Here is a 22,805-nt window from a genome sequence, read left to right as displayed (position 1 = left end):
ACAGTCAGGGCGGTTTCTCAGTGGAACAGGCTTCCTCAGGAGGTGGTGGGACCTGCATCTTTGGAGATTTTTAAACGGAGGCTAGATAGCCATTTGACAGAGAGGCTGATTTGGTGAAGGTTCAAGGGGGTGGCAGGTGACAGTGGATGAGCGAGAGGCTGTGAGTGTCCTGTATAGTGCAGGGGGTTGGGCTAGATGACCCAGGAGGCCATAGAATCATAGAGTTGGAAGGGACCTCCTGGGTCATCTAATCCAACCTTCCAGCTCTATTCTATATGGAATTGCTATGGCCTGACTGATGCCGTTTGGTCCTGGGCAAGCCTCAAGAGGAAGGCACCCCCAGGGGGGGAGGTGGTTCTGCCCCCGGGAGTGCCCATCTCCTGTTGTCACTGAGGGAGGGAGACAGAGAGAGCCGGCCTTGGGTGGTGGGCCGGGCCACAGGGGAGGAGATGGCACCCAGTTGTTTCGGGGCCTCAAAGGTAAGAGCCAGCAGTACTATGAATTATGCCCAGAAGCAGGAAGGCAGCAATTCAGATCTTTCAGCCCAGGGGTGACCTATGCATCCAACCCCCTACTTAGACACATGAATCTGAATCAGACACCCCCGCCGCCCCTGGACCATTAAGGTCAGTTGTGTCTGCTTTCGAAGGTCTGAGACCGAGGGCTTTCCTGTTACCTGCTACGTTATCCTTTGCACTGGAGTTGCTGGGGATTGAATCAGGCGCATCCTGCAGGCCAAGGAGCTGTTATCTCACTGAACCAGCCCCCCTGGGCCCCCCGTAGCATCCAGCAATGGCCTGGTCACTACATTTTTGAGACCACTTTCAAAGACAACCCTACCTAGGCCTCAGTACAGTGATCTGACTTGGTTGTGATCAGACTATGGATATACTGTAAAAATAAATTAAAAAATCAGAACGTGCCTATAAAGTACCGTTTGTCATAATCACTGAATAGCCTAGGATTAGCCACAGCCTAAAAACATGAAGGGGCTGTGTCCATGCTTGGCTCTTGCGGCCCTTTCTTGCCGTGGCAATTGCTGGGTTGGGGGACCATCATCTGGGCGTGGAACGGGGGTCCCTGTGGGCAGGCAGGGAGTTGTGTATTTCCTGTATTCTGCTGGGGGTTGGGCTATATGACTCTGGAGGGCCCTTCCCACTCTAGGATTCTAAGTGTTCAGAGGCACTCAGTCTCTCTCTGTTTGGGAAATCTTTTCTGCTACAGAAAACCTTATACCCAACCTGTTGGTCAGGCCTCCTACAGCTGGGAAGCCACTGTCAGGCTGGGAGCAATCTTTCCCATTGGGCAGGCAATATGGTGGCCCCCCAGGAGCCTTCTTCAGCAGAGTCCTTGCCCAGGGAGGGAGGCGCAGCAGGAAGGGAGGCAGAAGAAATTGGCTGTGGGTGGCTTGGTGTAAGGACACCCTGGCCGGCCTTTTCAGATGGTTTATTGTGCTTGCAGGGGGTACACAGCAGGGGAGGGGGGATCACCAGATGAACAAGGGCTTCCCGTCTTCCTTCGACAGCTGATAGAGGCAGTTGAGGAGCAATATGCATTCACTGCGCAGTTCTGGGCCAACCGTATCCCTGACCACGGTCCGCAGGTACTCCACGTCATTGTAGGAGGCAGCTTCAGCACTCGACATCTCTGGCCGGTCCCGGAGAATGCCAAAAATGTTTACTATCAGCTCTGTTAACCTGGGGTGCCTGTTTGGGTCATAGCCCCAAGATTTCAGACGATTCATGATTGCATTATACTGGTCCATGATGGCAGAAGCCTGCTTCTCATCCATTTGGCCGTAGGGGTCGCTTCCGCTCTGTGAAGAAAGGAAGAGCATCAAGATGGGGGCATCAAGGTGCTAGGCAGGCAGGCAGAGGCACAGGCAGGTTCCTCAGCCTCCTAACCTGGGGAGGTGCGAAGCTGCTTGATGCAAAGTCAGAAGTTGGTTTTTATACCCCGCTTTTCAATACCCAGAGGAGTCTCAAAGCAGCTGACAGTCGCCTTTCTTCTCCCCACCACAGGCACTGTGTGAGGAAGGTGGGGCTGAGGGAGCCCTGACAGAACTGGTGTGCAAGAACAGCTCTAACAGGACTCTGACTAGCCTGAAGTCACTCAGCTTTCTGCATGAGGAAGAGGAACGGGGAATCAGACCCAGCTCTCCAGATTAGAGGCCCCCACTCTTAACCACGACAACCAGGCTGGCTGGGGCTGGGGCTGGGGCTGGGGCTGGGGCTGGGGGGGGGCTGGGGCTGGGGCTGGGGCTGGGGGGGGGCTGGGGGCTGGGGCTGGGGCTGGGGGGGGGCTGGGGCTGGGGCTGGGGGGGGGGGCTGGGGCAGGGGCTGGGGCTGGGGCTGGGGGGGGGCTTTCCCCCAACCCAGTTCCTGAGTTTACCTGGAGGTGCTGCGGATTGGATTGGGATTACTGTAACCTCATGTTTGGAGTTGACCGCAATCACACACGTCTCTGGATAGAGCAAAAGTGCAGGGCCATTAACCAGTCTTTGAAAAAGGGCTGGTGGAGGTCATGAGAGCACGCATGTCCTGAGCCAGAGAAATGGACTCCAGCCCCAGCAACTTTGCATCGAGGGACTAGTACATCTCTCACCTGCACAGGACCTGCCTGCCTGTTGGTGGAAAGGGCCATCCAGCAGATGCGGCTGACTTTTGGCTCAGGGAGGGCCAGAGGGGTCCCCTCCTCCCCACAAAGCCCGCAGGATGACCCTGGACCAGCCAGAGCAGGGACCAGTAGGGGTTGGGGGGGGGGAGAAGGGAAGGGGATTGGAAGCTGCTTGGTGACTCCTTAAGGCAGCAGGGAGAGGGGGATGGAAATCTTCCCTTCTGCGCAGCAGCATCACATCCCTGCGGATCTTCCTCTGCAGGAACGGCCCCCAGACCTCCAAGAATTTCCCAGCCCTGCCGGATTCAATCCATGAGGCTTTGCTCTTCTCTTAAATGCCTCTCTGGGCGTCTCAAAGCACCGTAAACAGATGTAGGAGGAAGGCAGGATGGGCTGCCAGTCTGAGCAGACAAAACTGACCTTAATAGACCAAGGGGGGGGGGGGGAGACCATTAGAGAGACAGACGTGATGTGACACTCATGCCCGTTAGCCCCCACATGGACTCCTGCAAGTGGCCAGGATACCCCGAGCAACCCTGTGTGTGTGAGTGTGTGTGTGTGTGTGGGGGGGGATTTATTGGCCCTCGCCTTGTTTGCCTCCAGACAGGTGCATGATTTTGCTCCTCCATTCTTGAAAGCGGATGTCAAGGCACCTCTGCATGGTGGCCATTGAGTTCTTGCACCTCGTTCTTCTTTCCCCCTCTCCTCCTCTGTTGCTTTCTTTAGGCAGGGAGCCTGTGGACTTGGCCTGAGGTTTCCTATTTCACATTGCTAGCGGGGTGTACCAGGTGCCACTACATAGTGTTATTCCTGTTCCCAAACAATTGAGCCAAGCAAGAAATGGGGACTGCCCGTGAGGGTGGCCTCCCGTGCCACACAGCCAGCCCAGTTCCTCTTGGAGTTCGGCCCGCCTGGCCGCGGCTGCCCAGGGACCCGAGTGCCCGCACTGGGCAGAGGTCTGACGGAAGGCGGGTGCCCGGGGGGCTCCTGCGGGCAGAGGCCACGGCAGGGTGTCTTCTCCTCACGGCACTGTGGGGCCCAAAAGGAGCCCATCGGCAAGCCACAAGTTCCCCTCACCTGCATGACCTTGGTGGGGATGTTGCTGACAGTGAACCCGTAGAGACGGGTCCGATCCGGGAAGATGGCAGAGAGGATCCTGCGGTCCAGTTGGAAGGCAATCTCCCCGACAATGCGCTCCATGATCTCCGCCTTGGTCTCTGCAAGGACATGAGCAGTCATTGAGGGGTGCTCCAGCAGTGCAGCACAGAGGGGTGGGGGGGATGTGCCAAGTGAGCACAACCCTTGTCCAGGTGGTCTCTCCAGCCCACCCCAACATCAGCCTCCTCCCCTGCAGTGCTTAGACAGGGCTTCCCCATAGCTGGCAAGCGAATGGCTCGCCCTTCCAAAGGCTCCAGGGCAACGGCCCCCCTCCCCGCTGGCCTTTCCCTCTTCCTTCCTCTCCAGGCCCTTCACCGCTCAGGTGGACGTGCTGTGGTGGAGCGCTAGCTGGCCGGCCAGCCACCTTCAGCGTGGCAGGCAGGTGTGGGGAAGAGGGATGCCTGATGCCATGGCTGCCTCCTGTGAGAGCAGAACCGGAGGCCACAGGAGGGACAGCTGGTCTCATTGGGGTGATGTGTGGGGTGTGGGCCAGCTTTCTGTCTGGACCTACACAGTCCGGGTGGGCACCCTGTGGGCACCCAGCCTTGTGGCTCGCATGTAACCTGCTTACGTCTCTGTGCAATGCATTTTGTGGTCATCTGGAGCTCAGAAGCGAGCCAGCACTGCCTGGCATGGGGTGAGTTCCTGTGTGACAATCAGACTGGTGGTTCTTGCATGTTCCCATGTGCCTGAGGACTGGCTGGGAAGGGGAGAAGCCAGGATGGCACCCGGACAGGGAGCAGGGAGGGTCCGAGGAGTCGAGCACTGGAGAGGCCCTGCCCTGGAGGTTTCTGTGGGGTGGCAGAAGAGCCCCTGGGGGGGGGGAGGGCAGGGCAGGGGCTCTCCGGTTTGAGCACATGGTCCTTGAGAGCTGCGGGTCATCTCTGTCCGGGGCTCTCGTGGAGCAGCCAGCACTGGTGTCTGTGTCGCACCAGAGCTTGCCGGGAAATGCAGTCACGGCTTTCTACGCAGCGTGTGCCACTTGGCTGGGTCATCTATAGATTTTGTGCTTCTTAATAGCCCTGACTGGGGGAGGGGAATTTTTCATTGGGAGCCTGGAAGGAGGACAAGGGAGGCATATTCAGAGCAAAGACGTGCTGGGAACACACAGCAGGGTCCCTGTGGGGGGCCTCCTTCCAGTCTGCAGGGGGATCACTCCCCCTGTGCCAGCTTCCTACAAATGGGTGGGAGGGGGGAGGACTTTAGCCTTGACTTGTATTGTGTTCTGTTGTATAGATTCAGCACACCAATAGCAAGACACCAGCATGGAGCTGTGTTTAAGACTAGTGAACTCTAATCTGGAGATCTGGGATCAATTCCCATTCCTCCCCATGCAGTCAGCTGGGTGTCCTTGGGCTAGTCAACAGTTCTAGAGCTGTTCTTGCAGAGCAGTTGTATTAAAGCTCTTCTAACTCCACCAGCCTCACTGGTGTCTGTTGTGGGGAAAGGAAAGGGAAGGCGATTGGAAGCCGCTTGCAGACTCCTTCAGGTAGAGAAAAGTAGGGTATAAAAAAAACTGTCCTTCCTGTCCTCTTCTCCAAGAGGAGAAGAGCCCCCTCCCTGGGCTGCTGCTCTGGACAGCCGGGCTCTCTTCTGCTGTGGATCACCAGATTGTCCATGTGTCCATGTGAGGGGCCTGGAGCTCATTCCCCCCACGTTCCTACGGGAAGTCCTGCTGCTAGGGGAGGAGGCACAGAGTCGGCCTCCTCCTCCTCCAAGGAGCCCCCCAGCTGCCCCCCTGCCAACGCTGTTCAGATGGCTTCTGCTGTGCTGCTTCACACAGGCATGTAGGAAGGACTCCGAATCCCTCCAGAATCTACTCCTGGTCTGCCCACAGCTTTGTTCCTATGCGTTGCGGCCACAAACTGCGTGTGTTGCTTCCAAAGTGTCCTATCATTAGGGTTACCAACCTCCAGGTGGTAGCTTGAGATCTCCTGCTATTGCCAGTGATCGGCAGGTGATTGAGATCAATTCTCCTGGAGAAAACGGCCACTTTGGAAGGGGAACTCCATGACCTTATGCCTTGTGGCATCCCCTCCCAATCTGGACCTGGTCATACTCCCTGCCTCTGATCTGGGAACTGACAAGGCTCCCCCAGGGGGAACAAACATGGCCCTTCCCACACCCCACTGGGATGGGCTCCAGGCTGTGCTGCCCACTCCATCCCTACTCTAGTGCCCGGTGCCATGAAGCCTAAGCAGACTTCCTGTGCCCCTGCTCCATGTGCTCTCCCCCAGGTGCCTTGCCCCCGCCACCTCCCCTCCCTCTGTCCAAGCGGCCTTTGGGAGTCTGGGCTGGACCTGCTTCTTGGCCTGGACCGCCTGGAGCCCTCCTGTGGGTCCCACAGGCCTTTTGCTCAGCAGGGCTCAGGGAGACGGCAAAGGTCGAGCTAGCCATCCCTAGAGGGCTCTTTGGTAAGAGAGGGGACTTGGCCCGTGCATCAAACAACTGCTTACCACCACCCCCACCCCCACCCCCACGGAACCCTGGCCTCGCTCACCGTCGGATTTCCCATCCCTGCTTGTCTTCAGGGAAGCCTCTTGACTGGTCAAGACTTTGCGTTCCTTCGGTCGCACGTCGGGAGATCTCGGCGGCTCCTGTGTTTGGGTGGGAGCAGCAGCAGCTGCAGCAGCAGCAGCAGCATTTGCAGCGGCAAGTTGCCGGTACCTCCTCCATGGGGGGCAGGGGGGAGGGGGGTACAGGATGAAAGGTGCAGGAACGAAGGGGCCTGGGGGAGCGTGGATAGGACTGGAGGTCAACCCGGGAGAATGAAAGCTAATCATAGACTGGGGGGAGGGAGAAGGGGAGGACACCAGGGGCGAAGAAGCATTACCGAAATAGCATGATGGAAGGGGTTGTAAGGAGCCAGAATTGGAGGCACACACGGGAGAATGAATGCTAGATAATGCAGGACTCTGTGAGAAGTAAGAGCAAGGGGCAGGAGGCCCAGGAGAAGGAATGCCCGGTAATGGTGAACTCTGTGAGACATAAGAGCCAGGGATAGGAAGCCCAGGAGAAGGAATGCCAGATAATGCAGGACTCTGTGAGACGTAAGAGCCAGGGATAGGAAGCCCAGGAGAATGGACGCTAGATAATGCAGGACTCTGTGAGACGTAAGAGCAAGGGGCAGGAGGCCCAGGGGAAATGGGGAATAGCTGCCCAAAGTCCTTTTGTCCATACTCCTTTATTGGGACGAAGACCGAGGAGGCTTGTGACAGTCTCACAGTGGTGGGAAAGGAAATTGAGGTCTCGTCTGAGGAGCCAGAATACGTTGGTGCCACAACCCTTGGAATGTGCTCCGGGCTGAAGACAGAGTCTAATTCTGACAATCGCACAGTGGTGGGAAAAGACAAGCTAGGATCCTCTTGGGAGACAGAATATGTTGGTGGTGCTGCCCTTTGAATGTGCTCCGGGCTGAAGACAGAGTCTAATTCTGACAATCGCACAGTAGTGGGATAAGACCAGCCAGAATCCTCTTGGGAGACAGAATATGTTGGTGGTGCTGCCCTTGGAATGTGCTCCGGGCTGAAGACAGAGTCTAATTCTGACAATCGCACTGTTGTAGGAACAGACCAGACAGACTCCTCTGGAGAGGCACTGTATGTTGGTGCCACAGCCCTTGGAATACGTGCTGGACTGAAGACAGAGTCGGCTTGTGAAAGTTGTACGGTGGTGGGAAAAGACCAGGTGGAATCCTGTGGGGACATTGAATATGTTGGTGCCACAGGCCTTGGAATGCGCGCAGGGCTGAAGACAGAGTCGGCTTGTGAAAGTTGTACGGTGGTGGGAAAAGACCAGGTGGAATCCTGTGGGGACATTGAATATGTTGGTGCCACAGCCCTTGGACTGTGCACAGGGCTGAAGACAGAGTCGGCTTGTGACAGTCGTATCGTGGTGGGAACAGACCAGACAGAATCCTGTGGGGAGGCAGCATACGTTGGTGCCACAGGCCTTGGAATGCGTGCAGGGCTGAAGACAGGGTCGGCTTGTGCGGGGCCGATAAAAGACCAGCCAGAGTCCTGTGAGGAGCCAGAAAACGTTGGTGCCACAGGCCTTGGAATGCGTGCAGGGCTGAAGACAGGGTCAGCTTGTGACAGTTGTACGGGACTGATAAAAGACCAGGGGGAATCCTGTGTGGACGCAGAATACGTTGGTGCCACAGGCCTTGGAATGCGTGCAGGGCTGAAGACAGAGTCAGCTTGTGACAGTTGTACAGTGGTGGGAAAAGACCAGGTGGAATCCTGTGGAGAGGCAGAATACGTTGGTGCCACAGGTCTTGGAATGCGTGCAGGGCTGAAGACAGAGTCGGCTTGTGACAGTCGTACAGTGGTGGGAAAAGACCAGGTGGAATCCTGTGGGGAGGCTTGTGAAATGGTGCCCATTCGGCTGCTTATAGGACTTGATGGAGAGCCAGGGAAGAATCTTCGTGTAGGTTGCGTTTGATAAGGAGTAGAGTGTTTGAAGGAGTATCCTTGGGAACGAGATCTAGCACCTGCAGCATTGCTCCCAAACCTGGCATCCTGGTGAGCACTGTCTGTAGTGAAAAAGCCAGCGGCTGCAAGGAACAGAGAGAAGCTCCACTGAGTGTCTGGATCTCCCTGACCCCACCGGGCATCACCTCCCCAACATGTAGAAGCCACCAAGTCATTGTTAGTAGGATACCCCAATGGGGAGTGAATAATCTTACCCCCCCCCACACACACACACTGCATCTTTTCTCTGAAACAACTGAAGGTATCCTTCATCTATATGTTGTTCAGGCTTCTTGTTCAATAAGTTTGCGTGACCTTGGCTCTCTCCTTATGGTGCAGCTGGCACTGTCTGTTGCAATCAGGGGAGAGCAAGCATGCTCTGAAACAGGACTTGTTTGTGGACAAGAGGAGAATGGAGTGGCTAGCCAAGGGGTGCCTTATGTTTCCTTCAAGAAACACGGACACTGAGAAATCAGCTGCCCAAAGCACAACAGCATGCCTCTCCCCCTCCCCAGATCTCCCAGTGCCAGAAGATTGGAGGCGGGCAAATGTTGTCTCCATCTTCAAAAAAGTGAAAAAGAAACTACCGACCCATCAGCTTGACTTCTGTAGCTGGCAAAAATTTAGAACAAATCTCAAGCAATCAGTCCTTGAGCAGCTAGAGTGGATGGCTGTAATTCCTAAGAGTCAGCATGACGTTCTTAGGAATAAGTCATGTCAGACTAACCTTATCTCCTTTTTTGAGAAGGTTACTATCTTGCTAGATCAGGGGAATGCTGTGGACATAGTTTACCTTGATTTCAGTAAGATTTTTGATAAGGTTCCACATGATATTCTTATTGGCAAGTTGGTAAAATGTGGTATGCATCCCATTATTGTCAAGTGGACCAAGAACTGGTTGACAGACCACACCAAAGGCTGCTTGTAAATGGTTCATCATCTTCTTGGAGAGGAGTGACAAGTGGAGTGCCTCAGGGATCTGTCCGGGGCCCTGTGTTTGTTTGTTTGTTTGTTCGTTCGTTCATTATTAGATTTTCATACTGCCCTCCCGTACGGCTCAGGGCGGTTCAACATATTCACAAATGATTTGGATGAAGGAATAGAGGGGTGCTTATTAAATTTGCAGATGATGCTAAACTGGGGGGGGGGGGGAGCAAACACAACTGAAGACAGGATACAGGATAAAACTGGGCTAAAATGAATAACAAGAATTTTCATAGTGAAAAATGTAAAGTTCTGCATTTAAGTAGGAAAAATCAAATGCATCGCTACAGGATGGGTGAGACTTGTCTTGGCAGTACATGTGAAAAGGATCTGGGGGTCTTACTAGACCATACACTGAACATGAGTCAGCAGTGTGACTTGGTAGCTTAAGAAGGAAATGGGATTTTGGGCTATATGAAAAGAAGTATAGTATCCAGATCATGCAAGGTGATGTTACCGCTTTATTCCACTCTGGTTAGACCTCATGTGGACTACTGTGTTGAGTTTTGGGCACCACAACTGAAGAAAGATGTAGAGCGTGTCCATAGGAGGGCTACGATTGTGGTGAGGGGTTTGGAGACCAAGTCGTAGGAGGAAAGGTTGAGGGAGCTTGCTCTGTTTAGCCTGAAGGGAAGATGACTAAGAGGTGATATGATCACCATCAAGTACTTGAAGGGCTGTCATGGAGAAGATGGAGCAGAGTTGCTTTCTGTTGCCCCAGAGGGTCGGACCAGAACCAGTGAGCTGAAATTAATTCAAAGGAATTTTTGGCTAAACATCTGGAAGAAGTTCCTGACAGAGCAATATCTCAGTGGAACAGGCTTCCTCAGGAGGTGGTGGGTTCTCCTTCCTTGGAAGTTTTTAAGCAGAGGCTAGATAATGACTGATTCTGTGACTGATTCTGTGAACGTAGGCAGATTGTGTGTGGGTGTGCAGGAAGGGATGTGCAGAAAGGGTTTGTCTCTTGTGGCCCTCCTTTGCATACCCAGGGCATACAAGCCTGTCCGAGAGCATAGTTGTCATGTGGAAAGACTGTCCTAACCCTGGCACTGCTACCAAGGCAGCAACCTTTCTTGCCATCTCTGTCACTCCTTCAAGGGAGAGTTTCATGGAGCACCAGGGGGCCCTTGAGATGTCAAAACAAGCTCCTTCCCCGGAAACAGAAGGAGCAGAGCAGTTGCTGGGCACCCACAGCCAAGAAGGCACAGGTCTAGCTACAAGCAGCAGCCCCCAACTGCTGGAGGGCTTATCCAAGAGCAGCAGGTTCCCCTCCAGGACAAGCAACCAACTGTCATCCTGTGCTGGACCCCCCCCCCTCCCCAGCGGCGGTTTGTGTGCTCTCTCCTGGCTCCTGCTTCACACTGCACTCCATTGGACTCAGAGGGCAAGTCAACTGCACACCAGGGAAGCCAGTCTGCACAGAGTCTGGACCTATGGAAGTTATTTCACGGAGGGTTTTAAACTGCCCTGCATATCCCCTGAGTGCAGCAGACATAATTGGGTTTGGGCTAGGGTAAAGCCCCGTCACACCACCTTGTGGCCCCTCTCTACCCAGCAGATGCGAAGCCACAAGGGTAGGAGCAGAGAGCTCTCTGTGCTGAGATAGAAAGCCAGTGACACGTCTAGGTCTGAACATCAGAATATCAGCACCAGTCTCAAGTGTAGAAAACTGGCTGGCCACGGCCCACTGGGGCATTTCCCCACCCCCAGCCGACACCTGGCAAAAGCAGGAAGGTTCCAAGGAGGCATCATTAGCAGAGGCACCCTAAGCACCCCCAGCAGAGCATGCGAGGGAGTTGTGGGGTGGGCTGTTGCAGCTCCCGTTTCCACTCCTTTCATCCACACAAACCAAGGGCGAGGGCGTTCTCAAAATGTCATGGATAATTTAGCCACCAATCACAGAATCCTAGAGTTGGAAGGGGCCATACAGGCCATCTAGTCCAACCCCCTGCTCAACGCAGGATCAGTCCTAAGCATCCTAAAGCATCCAAGAAAAATGTGTATCCAACCTTTGCTTGCAGACTGCCAGTGAGGGGGAGCTCACCACCTCCTTAGGCAGCCGATTCCACTGCTGAACTACTCTGACTGTGAAAATTTTTTTCCTGATATCTAGCCTATATCGTTGTACTTGAAGTTTAAACCCATTACTGCGTGTCCTCTCCTCTGCAGCCAATGGGAACAGCAACCTGCCCTCCTCCAAGTGACAACCTTTCAAATACTTAAAGAGGGCTATCATGTCCCCTCTCAACCTCCTTTTCTCCAGGCTGAACATTCCCAAGTCCCTCAACCTATCTTCATAGGGCTTGGTCCCTTGGCCCCAGATCATCCTCGTCGCTCTCCTCTGTACCCTTTCAATTTTATCTACATCCTTCTTGAAGTGAGGCCTCCAGAACTGCACACAGAACTCCAGGCGTGGTCTGACCAGTGCCGTATACAATGGGACTATGACATCTTGTGATTTTGATGTGATGCCCCTGTTGATACAGCCCAAAATGGCATTTGCCTTTTTTACCGCTTTTTTACCCATACAATAAAACTACCATTAAACCCCCAATAAATTAATATAACAGTAAATCATAGAATCATAGAGTTGGAAGGGGCCATACAGGCCATCTAGTCCAACCCCCTGCTCAACGCAGGATCAGCCCAAAGCATCCTAAAGCAATAACAGCATAGTGGTAAAAATAACCCCACCTCTACTCCAAACAACGCCCAGGTGGGCGCCACAGGGCAAGATCCGCTACCACCATTAAGGATGGATCAGAACATGGTGATATGTCTTCCTTGGGGGGGAGGGCATTCGATGTTCTGAAGTGCTGGCCTCACCCATAAGCCTGGTCAAAGTGCTTCGTCTTGCAGGCCGTGCAGAATGTCGAAAGCTCCTGCAATGCCCACAGGTCTTCTGGGAGCTCATTCCACCAAGTAGGGGCCTGGCCCTGGTTGAAGCCAGGCAAGCTTGTCTATGGCCTGGAACAACTAACAAGTTGGTACTCGCAGAGCGCAAAGCCCTGTGGGGGACATAGGGCAACAGGTAGTCACTCAGGTACGTGAGCCCCAGACCGCATAGGGCCTTAAAGGTCAAAAACCTTGAACCTGATCTGGGCTGCAACTGGTAACCAGTGCAGCTGCATCATCACCGGCTGGTTAAGGTCCCTCCAAGGGGTTCCCTCGCAGCTGCATTTTGCACCAACTGTAATTTCTGGGTCAGAGACAAGGGCAGGCCCGCTTAGAGTGAGTGACAGAAGTCTGGTCTGGAGGTGACCGTCGCATGGATCACCATGGCCAGATGCTTGGAGGACAGGTAGGGCGCTAGTAGCCTTGCCTGACAAAGATGGAAAAATGCCTGGCGGGCTACTTTCTAGACCTGTGCCTCCATGGGCAGTGAGGCATCCATGGTCACCCCCAAGTTCTTGGCCTGGAGCACATTGCTTAGTTGCATTTCGGCCCAAACTTTTTTGTTTTGCATTGAAGAGGTCACAACTTTAAAACAAACAAACAAACCAAAAAAAAAAACCACCCTCACCTCTGCTTAAATAGGCTAGGTAGGAGGTGATGTGAGAGACCTCTGCTGAGATCCTGGAGAAGCTTCGGCCAGTCTGGGGAGACAAGACTGATTTTGATGGAGCGATTGTTTGAGTCAGTATAAGGCAGTTTTATGCATTCGGGTGCCCAAGGCAGAAAGCAAAGCAAAGCCTGAGGGAGGGAAATCAGCATGGCTTCAAAAAGGGAAGTCCAGCTTCACCACCCTTTCAGAGCTGAGTAAGTGAACAAGCATGTCCATAATGGTGACATCATATACTTGGACTTTCAAAACGCTTTTGACAAGGACTCCTGAGTAAGTAGTCAAGAGATGAGGATGGGCTCTCTTATGAATATAAAAATTGTTTAAATGACAGGAAGCAAATGACAGGAAGCAGTATGCGCCCAAATTTGACACCAACCTTGGTGGCAGAGTGCACACATGCAGAGAAGATAACCACACCAATATCCAAAAGGAGAAGCCACTATAGAAGGAAAGCATGCCTTTGCAGAACTGTTGCACCTCCCCAAGAGGGGCTCCCTCGATTGGTCTCCCAGACCTTGAACCAGATGGCTGAAGAAGACCTTACTACTTCAGAGCCCTGGTGGGGAGACTGGCACCTCAGACCTGGGGGGTGGCCCATCCAGTCTGGCAAGCCAAGCATGACACTGAGGTCACCACAGATGTCTCGCTGACATGTGGTCCCTCTGAATAGAAGAGGAAGGACCAAGCCTCCTTAGTCATCAGGAAACTCTATGGCTATGCCATTCATTCCAGCAGTCTTCCATTTTGTTCCTGCAGGGTGTTGATCCTGCCTAGTCCAAGAATACCTCCAGAAGTGACAGCCCTGGAATGTCTGCTGCCAGGCCACATATCCATCCAGGCCTTACTCCTCTAGTGTGCAGCACGGTTTCCTCCACAACACTTCTGACTTCATCGTTCCAAAAGGCTTGGGCATGTCCAAGGCTCCTCGCCCAAACAGCACCCAGGTAAAAAGAAATCACAGGAGGGTGCTTTATCTGGAATCAGGTCCTCTAGTCCTTCTAGGCAAGCATTGTCCTCTCAGGTAGGCATGGTTCTCCAAGCCCTCTGGTCATCTTCCTGATCACCTGTGGCCTGGTCCTTTTGGCAGCAGATGCCCAGGGCTGAGCCTGGAACCTTCTGAAGGCAAACAGACTTCCACTGAGCCACAGGGGCCAGGAGAAAAGAGCCAGGCCACACACAAAGCTGGAGAGGGGAGGAGGAGGAGGAGGAGGAAGAGATTTCCTGGCTGGCTCAGGAGGGCCACTGAGGGAACAGCCTGCAGCTTGGCCTGTGCCCCCCCTGGGATGGCTCTTGAGAAGGTCTGAGGCTCGTCTTTCACAGCCCCTCTTGCCTGCTCCTTTTAAGTGGGGATTGAACCTGGGACTTCCGGCATGCCAAGCAGAGGTTTTGCCATTGAATCACGCCCCCTCCCGCTTCAGAGACAAAGCGGGATAACCTCCGTGGAGAGATACAGGACAGGTGGGGATCCCAGCCCAGATCCTGAGAACATGAGCAATCCACCTGGCCCTGCTTCCTGTCTTGCCCAGTCAGTCCTCAGCACAGGCACAGGGTTGGCCTAGTCCCCACGACAAAACACAGTGCAAGGCTACACGCATTAATGCTTCACGAATACACTCCATGCAAACACGGAGAGTAACTCAGCCCCCTAGGTTTCATTTTACAATGGGGGGGTGTGAATTAAAGTCCTCATGAATGAGCTGTGGAATGCACATTCACCTGAGAAGCTGCAGGTACCGTGTAAAACTCTGGGCTCGGGGTGGGCAGGCGGGAGTCTTGTTTCACCAGAGGCTTCCTCATATGTAGCGCAACAGTCAAAGCCTGGTATTTACATGCAATTTGCCAAAATACTGGTGGTGCCAGCGTGATGACATCACTTCTGGAGAAAACCTGAAAGCAACAGTGGTCATTCTAGGCAACACTGGAAACTCTACGGAAAAACCACAAAATTCCAGCTATTCCTTGAGGATATCACTTTTGGGTTCTCCCCAGAAATGAAATCACATCATCAGACCTGCAGACTTTTAAATTTTATTGTTTACAATAAAGAGTTGGAAGGAGGGGATCCCCTGCCCCCACTAAGGGAAACCCCCAACCCCCCAACTCTGCAGGGACCAAAATTTCACAAAAGGTCACAAGGAATGAAGAATTTTATGGCAAGCCACAGCCCTGAAAAAGGAAGCAGCAGGGAAGGGGGTTAGGAGGATATCACAGGGGAAGGAGGGAACAGGGAGACCTCACAATGGGCGGGAGGACAGTTCTGTTTCCCCTCGGCCACAGAGCTGGGCAACCGTAGAGGCCATCTAGTCCGACCCCCTGCTCAACGCAGGATCAGCCTTAAGCATCCTGAAGCATCCAAGAAAAGTGTGTATCCAGCCTTTGCTTGAAGACTGCCAGTGAGGGGGAGCTCACCACCTCCTTAGGCAGCCTATTCCACTGCTGAACTACGGAGCAGTTTGCAATAAAAAAATAAATGCTGCTACCCTCCATCAGGCTGGAGGTTCTAAAAACGGGGTGGGGCGGTGAAGCCAAGGAGAACTATGGAGGCCAATGTCCTTACTGGACAGCCCTGACCTCAGCCATAGGCCTGGAACTCTGCCAGGGCCTGCATTTTGACTGGCAACTCATTCCCCCCAGGGTGGAGCCAGGGCTGAGAAAGGGCTGAGAACGCCCTGGCTAGGGTCCAGTTCAGGGACACATCTTTGGAGCCAAATTGGTGGTTTGCAGAGCACAACACTCTCCAGCGGACATATTGGGCAGGACCTTGAGCCTGATCCGATGGGCCACTAGAGGCCACCAGAAATAAAGCAAGGCCCCTTCCCCCACCCCACATGGTAACATGACCTGGTGCCCTGATGCCCTCACTGAGCAGGCAAGAAAGGGGGTTGGTGGAGAACTATGTGTCTCTGGCACAGCAGGCATCTGCAGGACCTCCAGCCTGTAAGGAGAGAATTCTACACCACAGAGTGTTCGGGCCAAGAACACCCCGATGCCAAGCCCAGGTGACACAGAGAGGCTTGTTTTCTGGATCCAGAACTGGAGGAGGCAGACCATCCGCTAGGCTTGCTGAAGGTCCTGGGTTCAAACCCTGGCCTGTCCAGTTGAAAGGATCAGGTCCTAGGTGATCTCTCTGTGACCCTGGAGAGCGGCCAGCCTGAGTAGACAATATTGGCCTGCTAAGCACTGCGGTAAAGTTTATTCTCATTTATATACCCTGCCCTGGTTTGCACAGAAGAGATTGCTTAACCTGCTAAATTAAACTGCAGGTCAGGTCCTCTTCCTACGAGCAGCGCTTAGAACCCTTGACTTAGAGGGAATAGTAGCTACAGGGATGTAATCCATAATAAGTTTGCCTTATTAGCCAGCATGAGAATTTGGAGGCTTGTCCTGATAGCCTGACTGGAAGGCTTATCCACAAGAAATCATAGAATCATAGAGTTGGAAGGAGCCATACAGGCCATCTAGTCCAACCCCCTGCTCAACATAGGATCAGCCCAAAGCATCCTAAATAATTCATCAAAGTCCAAATGAATAGCTTTGATTGTAGTTAGAACAAGATAAAGTAGGCCGCTTTGTTATGTAATATTTACTACAAAGATTCCGTTCGGTTATTTATAATTATTAAAAATGGTTCATGATATACTTGTATAAAGATGTCACATCAACTCTTGTATCTTTACGTTTTGTTTTTTACACTAAGCACAGCTGTGAAAAATTATGGGACACAAAATATGAAACTACTATTATGGTTTATCTGTCTACCATCTACCTACTTACCTACCTACCTACGTATTTATTTTATTTATTTTAGATTTTTATGCCACCTTTCCATACGGCTCTGGTGCTTAAGATGTGCAGCAGCCTCTGTAGAAGAGGAGCATTTTTCCCATTGTGCTGACTGTTCACAGCTGTGTGCCTCCGCTGTCATTATTGGTTTTTGTGTCTACCTCCCAGTAGATAACCATGTTTGGAGGACTTCCTTTGAAGCAGACAAGTGGCAAGGTGAATGGGCAGACTGAGGAAGAATTATCCAAACGGAATCTTTATCCGGAAATCCGTCTTTGTTCTTTTATTATTCAGATGCCGTTCCTACATGTGCAACACCCTAAGAACTCTGGGGACTCAATTATTTTATTACTATTATATTAAATGTGGTTTGGGGAATGTTTCACAACTCTAACATATTACCTGCACCTAAGAATGGAACAGAATGGAATAGAATAGAATAAACTTGTCAATATTCTGCAGATAGCCAAACGGCCTAAGTAGGCTTCTTCTACCCAAATCCCAATGAATCACACTGAGAGAAAAAACTTTTAATATTTTTACTGCAGACGAAATATAGACCCAGGGGAGTTCCCAAATCTGTGCAGAGAATAATAGAATTACAGAGTGTTAAATACACTTTCCTTAGAGGCTGGATGATGCCTTGCAGGATGAGCCAAGAGCCTGGGGTCTCTTCCTCCCTACTCCACCTCCCGGGAATACCCCACAACCCTTATGCCAGCCTCCCAGGAACTGCTGGCAGGTCCCAAAAGCTGCCCACATGCTTCCTCCCCCCCCCAACCTCCAGTTGTTTACATCAGGGGTAGCCACACTTCTTCCATTTCTCGAGGAGGACTCTCTCAGCTAGAGCGTCAACTCTGGTCTTGGGAAAGAGCTTATCAAAAATGACATTCCAGAGAGGGACAGGCCGTTTTCTCTGCCTGGTCAGGACTAAAGACTTGAACTAGGACTATAGCCCACCCCTAATAACTGTGATCAATCAGAAGGTTGCCGTCATTTTCTTTACCAACAGGCCATCACTGCAGTGCCCAGACCAAGTCTAACCAATGCAGGATGCAGTGGGATTATAACTTTCCTTGCTCTAGGCTCTGTGCACCTAGCAATGCAGCCTAATACCGGATTGGCCTTCCTAGCTGCCATATTGCATGGCTTGCCGATAGTCAACTTATTGTCCTAGAATCATAGAACCATAGAGTTGGAAGGGACCTCCAGGGTCATCTAATCCAACCCCCCACACCATGCAGGAAATCCAAAACGCCCTGCCTGCCCACACTGACCACAATTCCATGCCCAGATGATGCCCCCCCCCAAAAAAAGAACACTCTATGGCCAGTCTGACCTGGAGGAAATTAGTCTCCTGTCCCCAAAGGGGTGATCAGCATTTCCCTGGGCATGCAAGGAAGGGCCACAAGAGCCAAGCATAGACACAATCCCACCCGCTTACGATCTGCCTCAGTTCACAGAATCAGCATTTCTGCCAGATGGCTATCTAGCCTCTGCTTAAAATCTTCCAAAGAAGGAGAACCCACCCCCTCCCAAGGAAGCCTGTTCCATTGAGGAACTGCTCGAACAGGAATTTCTTCCGGATGTTTAGCTGAAAATTCTTTTGAATTAATTTCATCCCATTGGTTCTGGCCTGACCTTCTGGGGCAACAACTCTGACACAGATCCTCCTTTTCACACATACTCCTTCCAAGAAAGGTCTCGCCCTCCTATAATGATGCATTTGATTTTTCCTGCCAAAATGCAGAACTTTACATTTTTTATATTTTTCATTATTAAAATTCATCTTATTCATTGTAGCCCAGTTTTCCAGCTGGTCAAGATCATCCTGTATCCTGATTCTGTCTTCTGGTGCTTTTGCTACCCTTTCCTATTTAGTGTCATCTGCAAATTTAATAAGCACCCCCTCTAGTCCTTCATCCAAATTTTGTACAAATATGTCGAGCAACACAGGGCCCCGGACAGACCCCTGAGGCACTCTACTTGGCACTCCTCTCCAAGAAGATGATGAACCATTCACAAGCACCCTTTGGGTGTGACCTGTCAACCAGTTCTCGATCCACCCAGCAGTAATAGGATCCATACCACATTTTATCAACTTGTCAACAAAAATATCATGTGGAACCTTATCAAACGCTATACTGATATCGAGATAACTCCTCCAGAATGCCCAAGTCCCTCTCACATGCAGTACCTCTTATATTGATGCGTCCCATGTTGATGACCCAAATGTAGCACGTATGCTTCTCCCCATCCAAATCCATGTTGTTGGCTTTGGCCCAGTTTCCTAATCTCTCCAGATCTCCTTGAAGGGTTATCCTTCCCCCCGGGGTCATAGCCACCCCAGCCAATTAAGTGATATCTGCAGATGTGATCAATGTACCCTCTATTGCCTAATCCGAATCATTAATGAAAACATGGCACCCTACCAGCCCAGCACAGAACCCTGTGGGCCAACACTGATGCAGGTGAGACAAGAGGCACAAAACCCACACTGACTAGGGAAGCCCGTGGAGCTAAATAAATGGATTCCACAGGAAAATATTCTTCCAAAATGGATTGCAGTAAAGTTAACATTTCTTCATTTACCTTTGAATGTTTACTTTGAGGAACCTGCTCAAAGATTTGCTCAAAGGAGCCATGTAGGAGTGGGAGTTCCTAAGCTGGGGCTTCAAGGCAGGGAATGCCCTGCCCATTCCTGCTGACAGCCAGACCTCTTCAGGGAACAGCAGGGTCAAGGGCTTAGAATCCTAGAGTTGGAAGGGACCGCCAGGGTCATCAAGTCCAACCCCCTGCACAATGCTTCCTGCAGGCATCTCAAAATCAGCACCGCAAACTCGGGTGGGTGCTGTAGCCAGAGAATGTCAGAAGAGCTGTCTCCATCCACAGCAGTAGATGGGCAAGCGATAGAGTCCTGTCATGCTGTCCTTCCTCAGCCACTTGTGTCCAGAAAACCTTCCCCCCTCTCCCCCAGTCACAGTTGTGATCCAGATCTGGCCCTGGGGCTGCTGCCTCCCCTCCCGGCATCCCTCTTGCCCATGTAATTGAGCCTCTTGGGAGCTGCCCCCAGCCTCACAGCGCGCCTGCAGCCCAACCCCAGCTCCTGGGGCCAGACCCATCCACCAGCCGCTGCCCCTACAGGAAGGCCACTAAGGGGGGCCAACCTCCAGGGGAGCCTGGCCATATTCTGGGATGGCACCCGCTCTCCAGACGACAGAGAGGAGTTCCCTGGAAGCAAAGGAGCGCCAAGGCATTAGACCTTGCCGGGGCCCTCCCCCTCCCCTCCCCTCCCCAGGGCCAGGAGCTGGCCCCCCTAGGCGTAGGGTGCATGAACCCAAGAGGGCACTCACGTGCTGAGCGGGCTTCGGGCAAGGAGATGATCCTGCTGCTGCGTTGCCTCCTGTCTGGAGACTGGATGAGGGACGGCCAGAAGTTCGGGCAACTGCCAAAGTGTCCGCTGGCGAAAGGAAAGGCTGCTGCCCCTGCAAGGGCCGGGTGGGCGGAGGACGGCAGGGCTGGGTGAGACGGAGTGAAGTCTCTGGTCACCAACGGCTGTCTTGCGATCGGATCAGGGGTGGGGGGTGGGGGTGGGGGAGACCCTCTTCAGGATCAAGAGGTTTCCTCTGAGTGCCTGGCCCAGGTGGGCAGCCCTCCTTTCCCCAGATCCCTAAGGACCTAAGCTCGACAAGAGGGTCACTCTCCCCAGCGGGTCTTCTCCAGCTTCCCCAGCGGCTTAGAGATGCTGCTCTGGAGCCTGAAGGTGGGTGTGGGGGTGTGGGGGGGGGGATACTCCAGACTCTCCTCCCTGCCTGCTTCCACCAAGGGCTCCACTGGTTAGCTGCCTTGAGATTAATGCGGGGGGGCTGAGTTTTCACATGGAGGTTCAGCCTGTTTTTTTAAAAGCTCATTGTTCTTTTCTGTTAGAATACGTTTTACCTTTTTTTGGGGGGGGGGTACGCAGGCACACATGTGGATGGGATAAACAAATAGCGTTCTGTCCACCCTGGGGCACCCATTTTGCTTGTTCTCGATCTCCCCTGTGGCTGTTCCTTCCCCACCTTCCCCCTGAATGTCCAGGTTTGGCTGTTAAGGAGTGACTCCCTGCCCGCTTGTTCTGTGGCCAAGTGTGCCCAGTTTCCCTCCAGGCCCGCCTCAGAGATGACCAAGCTACTCTGGGCTGCCTGACTTCTTCTTTGTTCACAAGAAGCCGCTGGGGATGGGAACAGCAAATCAGCCCATGAACACCTGACCAGTTAAAAACAAGACTGTGAAGCTGGTGGCTAAAACAGGGCAGGGCTGGGCAGGGCTGGGCAGCTCCATCAGCATCGTGTGAAGCGCCCTGGGATCGCCCCTGTGTAGCAGCCGTGGGCCCAGAGGCAGACCGGGCAGCTCCAAAGAGAGGGCCCTCCCCAGGACTGCCAGCCTTCTCCGGCCTACTCGGCTGCTGAGGGAGCAGAAAGGTTACCTCAAGACCGAATGCCTGCCACCCTTCAGGGAGATACCCAGACCCCCCCCCCTCCCCGGGAATCCCTGAGATGGTCTCCCCGTGCCCCCCAGGAGGCTTTAATCAGAAACTCAACCAGCAAGGGGACTGGGGCCCCCTTCTTGGGGCACCAGCTGTGTCTCTGGGAGGCAGGCCTCGTGAATCGGTGGCCCTGGGAGGGCGTCCTGAATAGGCAGGGCTGAATTAATTTTTAATACATTTTTTAAAATTTGTTAAACATTAATCAAGGGACATGACAATGTTTGGTCATGTTGAGCCCCCCCCCCCCCAATCCCAAAATGGCCAGGGATGGTCCTGGAGAGGGTGGGAAGGGCTCTGCTTCCATCTTCTGCACGATTGATTGGCCACTTCTGGGGTTTCTCAAAGCCAGAAGAAGGTCTCAAAGGTAAAAAAAAGGCTGAGCCAGGCTGCTCTAAGGTGAATTGAAGATTTGTTTGTTTTGTTATTTGTTTATTAATTTGTTTGTTTTTAGCCCGCCACTCCTGCAAGAGGCTAGTGGTGGATAACAAGGATCCCCCCCATGCCCCCCCCTAAAACAACCCACAAGCCTCCCGTGTCCCTGGCAGCTATAGGAAACCATCCCTGCCCTCTCCCAGCTCTCCTTAAAAGAAAAACAACCCTAAGCCTTCAGCCTCCTGCTTTGGGTCGCTACAAGGGGCAAGGGGCATCTCTGCCATGGGAAGGGCTGAAGCCTGGATCTCTCCCCGTCCCTTGCTCCCAGCAGCCCTGAGAGGATGAGGCAGGGAGGGCTGCAGGCGAGGGAGCTGGTTGGCCGGCCCATCTGAAGCTGCAGCAACCGCAGCGCTTGTCCATGCCGGCAACGGACACACCTGACACACCCACAGGGCCTGCGGCTCCAGACGGGCCCCAAGGACTGGGGGAGACACCCTGCAGCCTCTTCCCCCTGCCCCAGCCTATCCGACGCTGTGGATAGAGAGCAGAGGGGAGTTTCTGGGGGGAGCCAGGCAAGGTGGGAGCTTCCGAGGGGGGCCCGAGCAGCAGCCCAGCCTTCCCCGCCGGCAGCTACCTTGTCCATCGATTGGGGTGGAGGTGAGGACAGGCATGGTGATGTCGTACTGACTGTGGAGGGTGTCCCGGAGCTCCTGGTTCTCCCGCAGGAGCTGCACCATCTGTTTCAGCTCGTCATTCTCTGCAAGCAGCGAGGTGATCTCCTTCCGCAGGTCGTCGTAGCGGCTACTAGACCCTGCCATCCCCAGAGACCCGCTTTGGGGAGGGGAGCTGGTGCCACCTGGGGGTGTCCCAGAGCAGTGGCATTCAGAGACCCAGGAGGGGCTCCCCTTCTTCTTGCCACTGCTGGGCAGGCTGCCTGGTCTTGCCACGGTGTCCGGGCGGGCTATTGTGATGCAAGCACCTTGAGCAGGACAATGCAGATGACTCACTCCTGGAGGGAGCCAATCAGGTCAAGGGAGGGTGGACAGCAGCAGTTTATCTGGATTTCCAGAAAGCTTTCAATAAAGTTCCACATGATATTCTTGTTGACAAGTTGGAAAACGCACTATGGATACTAATTCTGTCAGGTGGATCGATAACTGGTTGACCGATTGTACTCAAAGTCTGAATGGTTCAGCCTCCTCTTGGAAAAGAGTGACAATTGGAGAGCTCCAGGGATCTGTCCTGCATTTGGGTAGGAAAAACCATCTGCACCAATACAGGATGGGGAAGACTTGTCTTGGCAGTAGCTTGTGCAAAAAGGATCTAG

General features: G+C 53.1%; 1 protein-coding gene across 2 annotated transcripts; it reads right to left on the bottom strand.

Annotated features, from left to right (window-relative positions):
• Positions 1–1,393: 1,393 nt before the first annotated feature.
• Positions 1,394–22,439, bottom strand: LOC143845246 (uncharacterized). 2 transcript variants are annotated; one of them, XM_077353485.1, is made up of 5 exons: positions 22,113–22,439; positions 19,932–20,096; positions 6,275–8,329; positions 3,694–3,833; positions 1,394–1,816 (listed from the first exon to the last, which is right to left on the bottom strand). In XM_077353485.1, the coding sequence occupies exons 1-5, from the start codon at positions 22,294–22,296 to the stop codon at positions 1,487–1,489; spliced, it is 2,874 nt and encodes a 957-aa protein (XP_077209600.1). In that variant the 5' UTR covers positions 22,297–22,439; the 3' UTR covers positions 1,394–1,486. The 2 variants fall into 2 exon arrangements, with proteins under 2 accessions (XP_077209600.1, XP_077209601.1); XM_077353486.1 differs by having other exon boundaries at positions 22,167–22,439.
• Positions 22,440–22,805: the final 366 nt, after the last annotated feature.

This window comes from Paroedura picta, chromosome 9 (genome assembly GCF_049243985.1).
Source record: "Paroedura picta isolate Pp20150507F chromosome 9, Ppicta_v3.0, whole genome shotgun sequence".
NCBI lineage: Eukaryota > Metazoa > Chordata > Lepidosauria > Squamata > Gekkonidae > Paroedura > Paroedura picta.
This window is presented reverse-complemented; position numbering and strand designations above follow the sequence as displayed.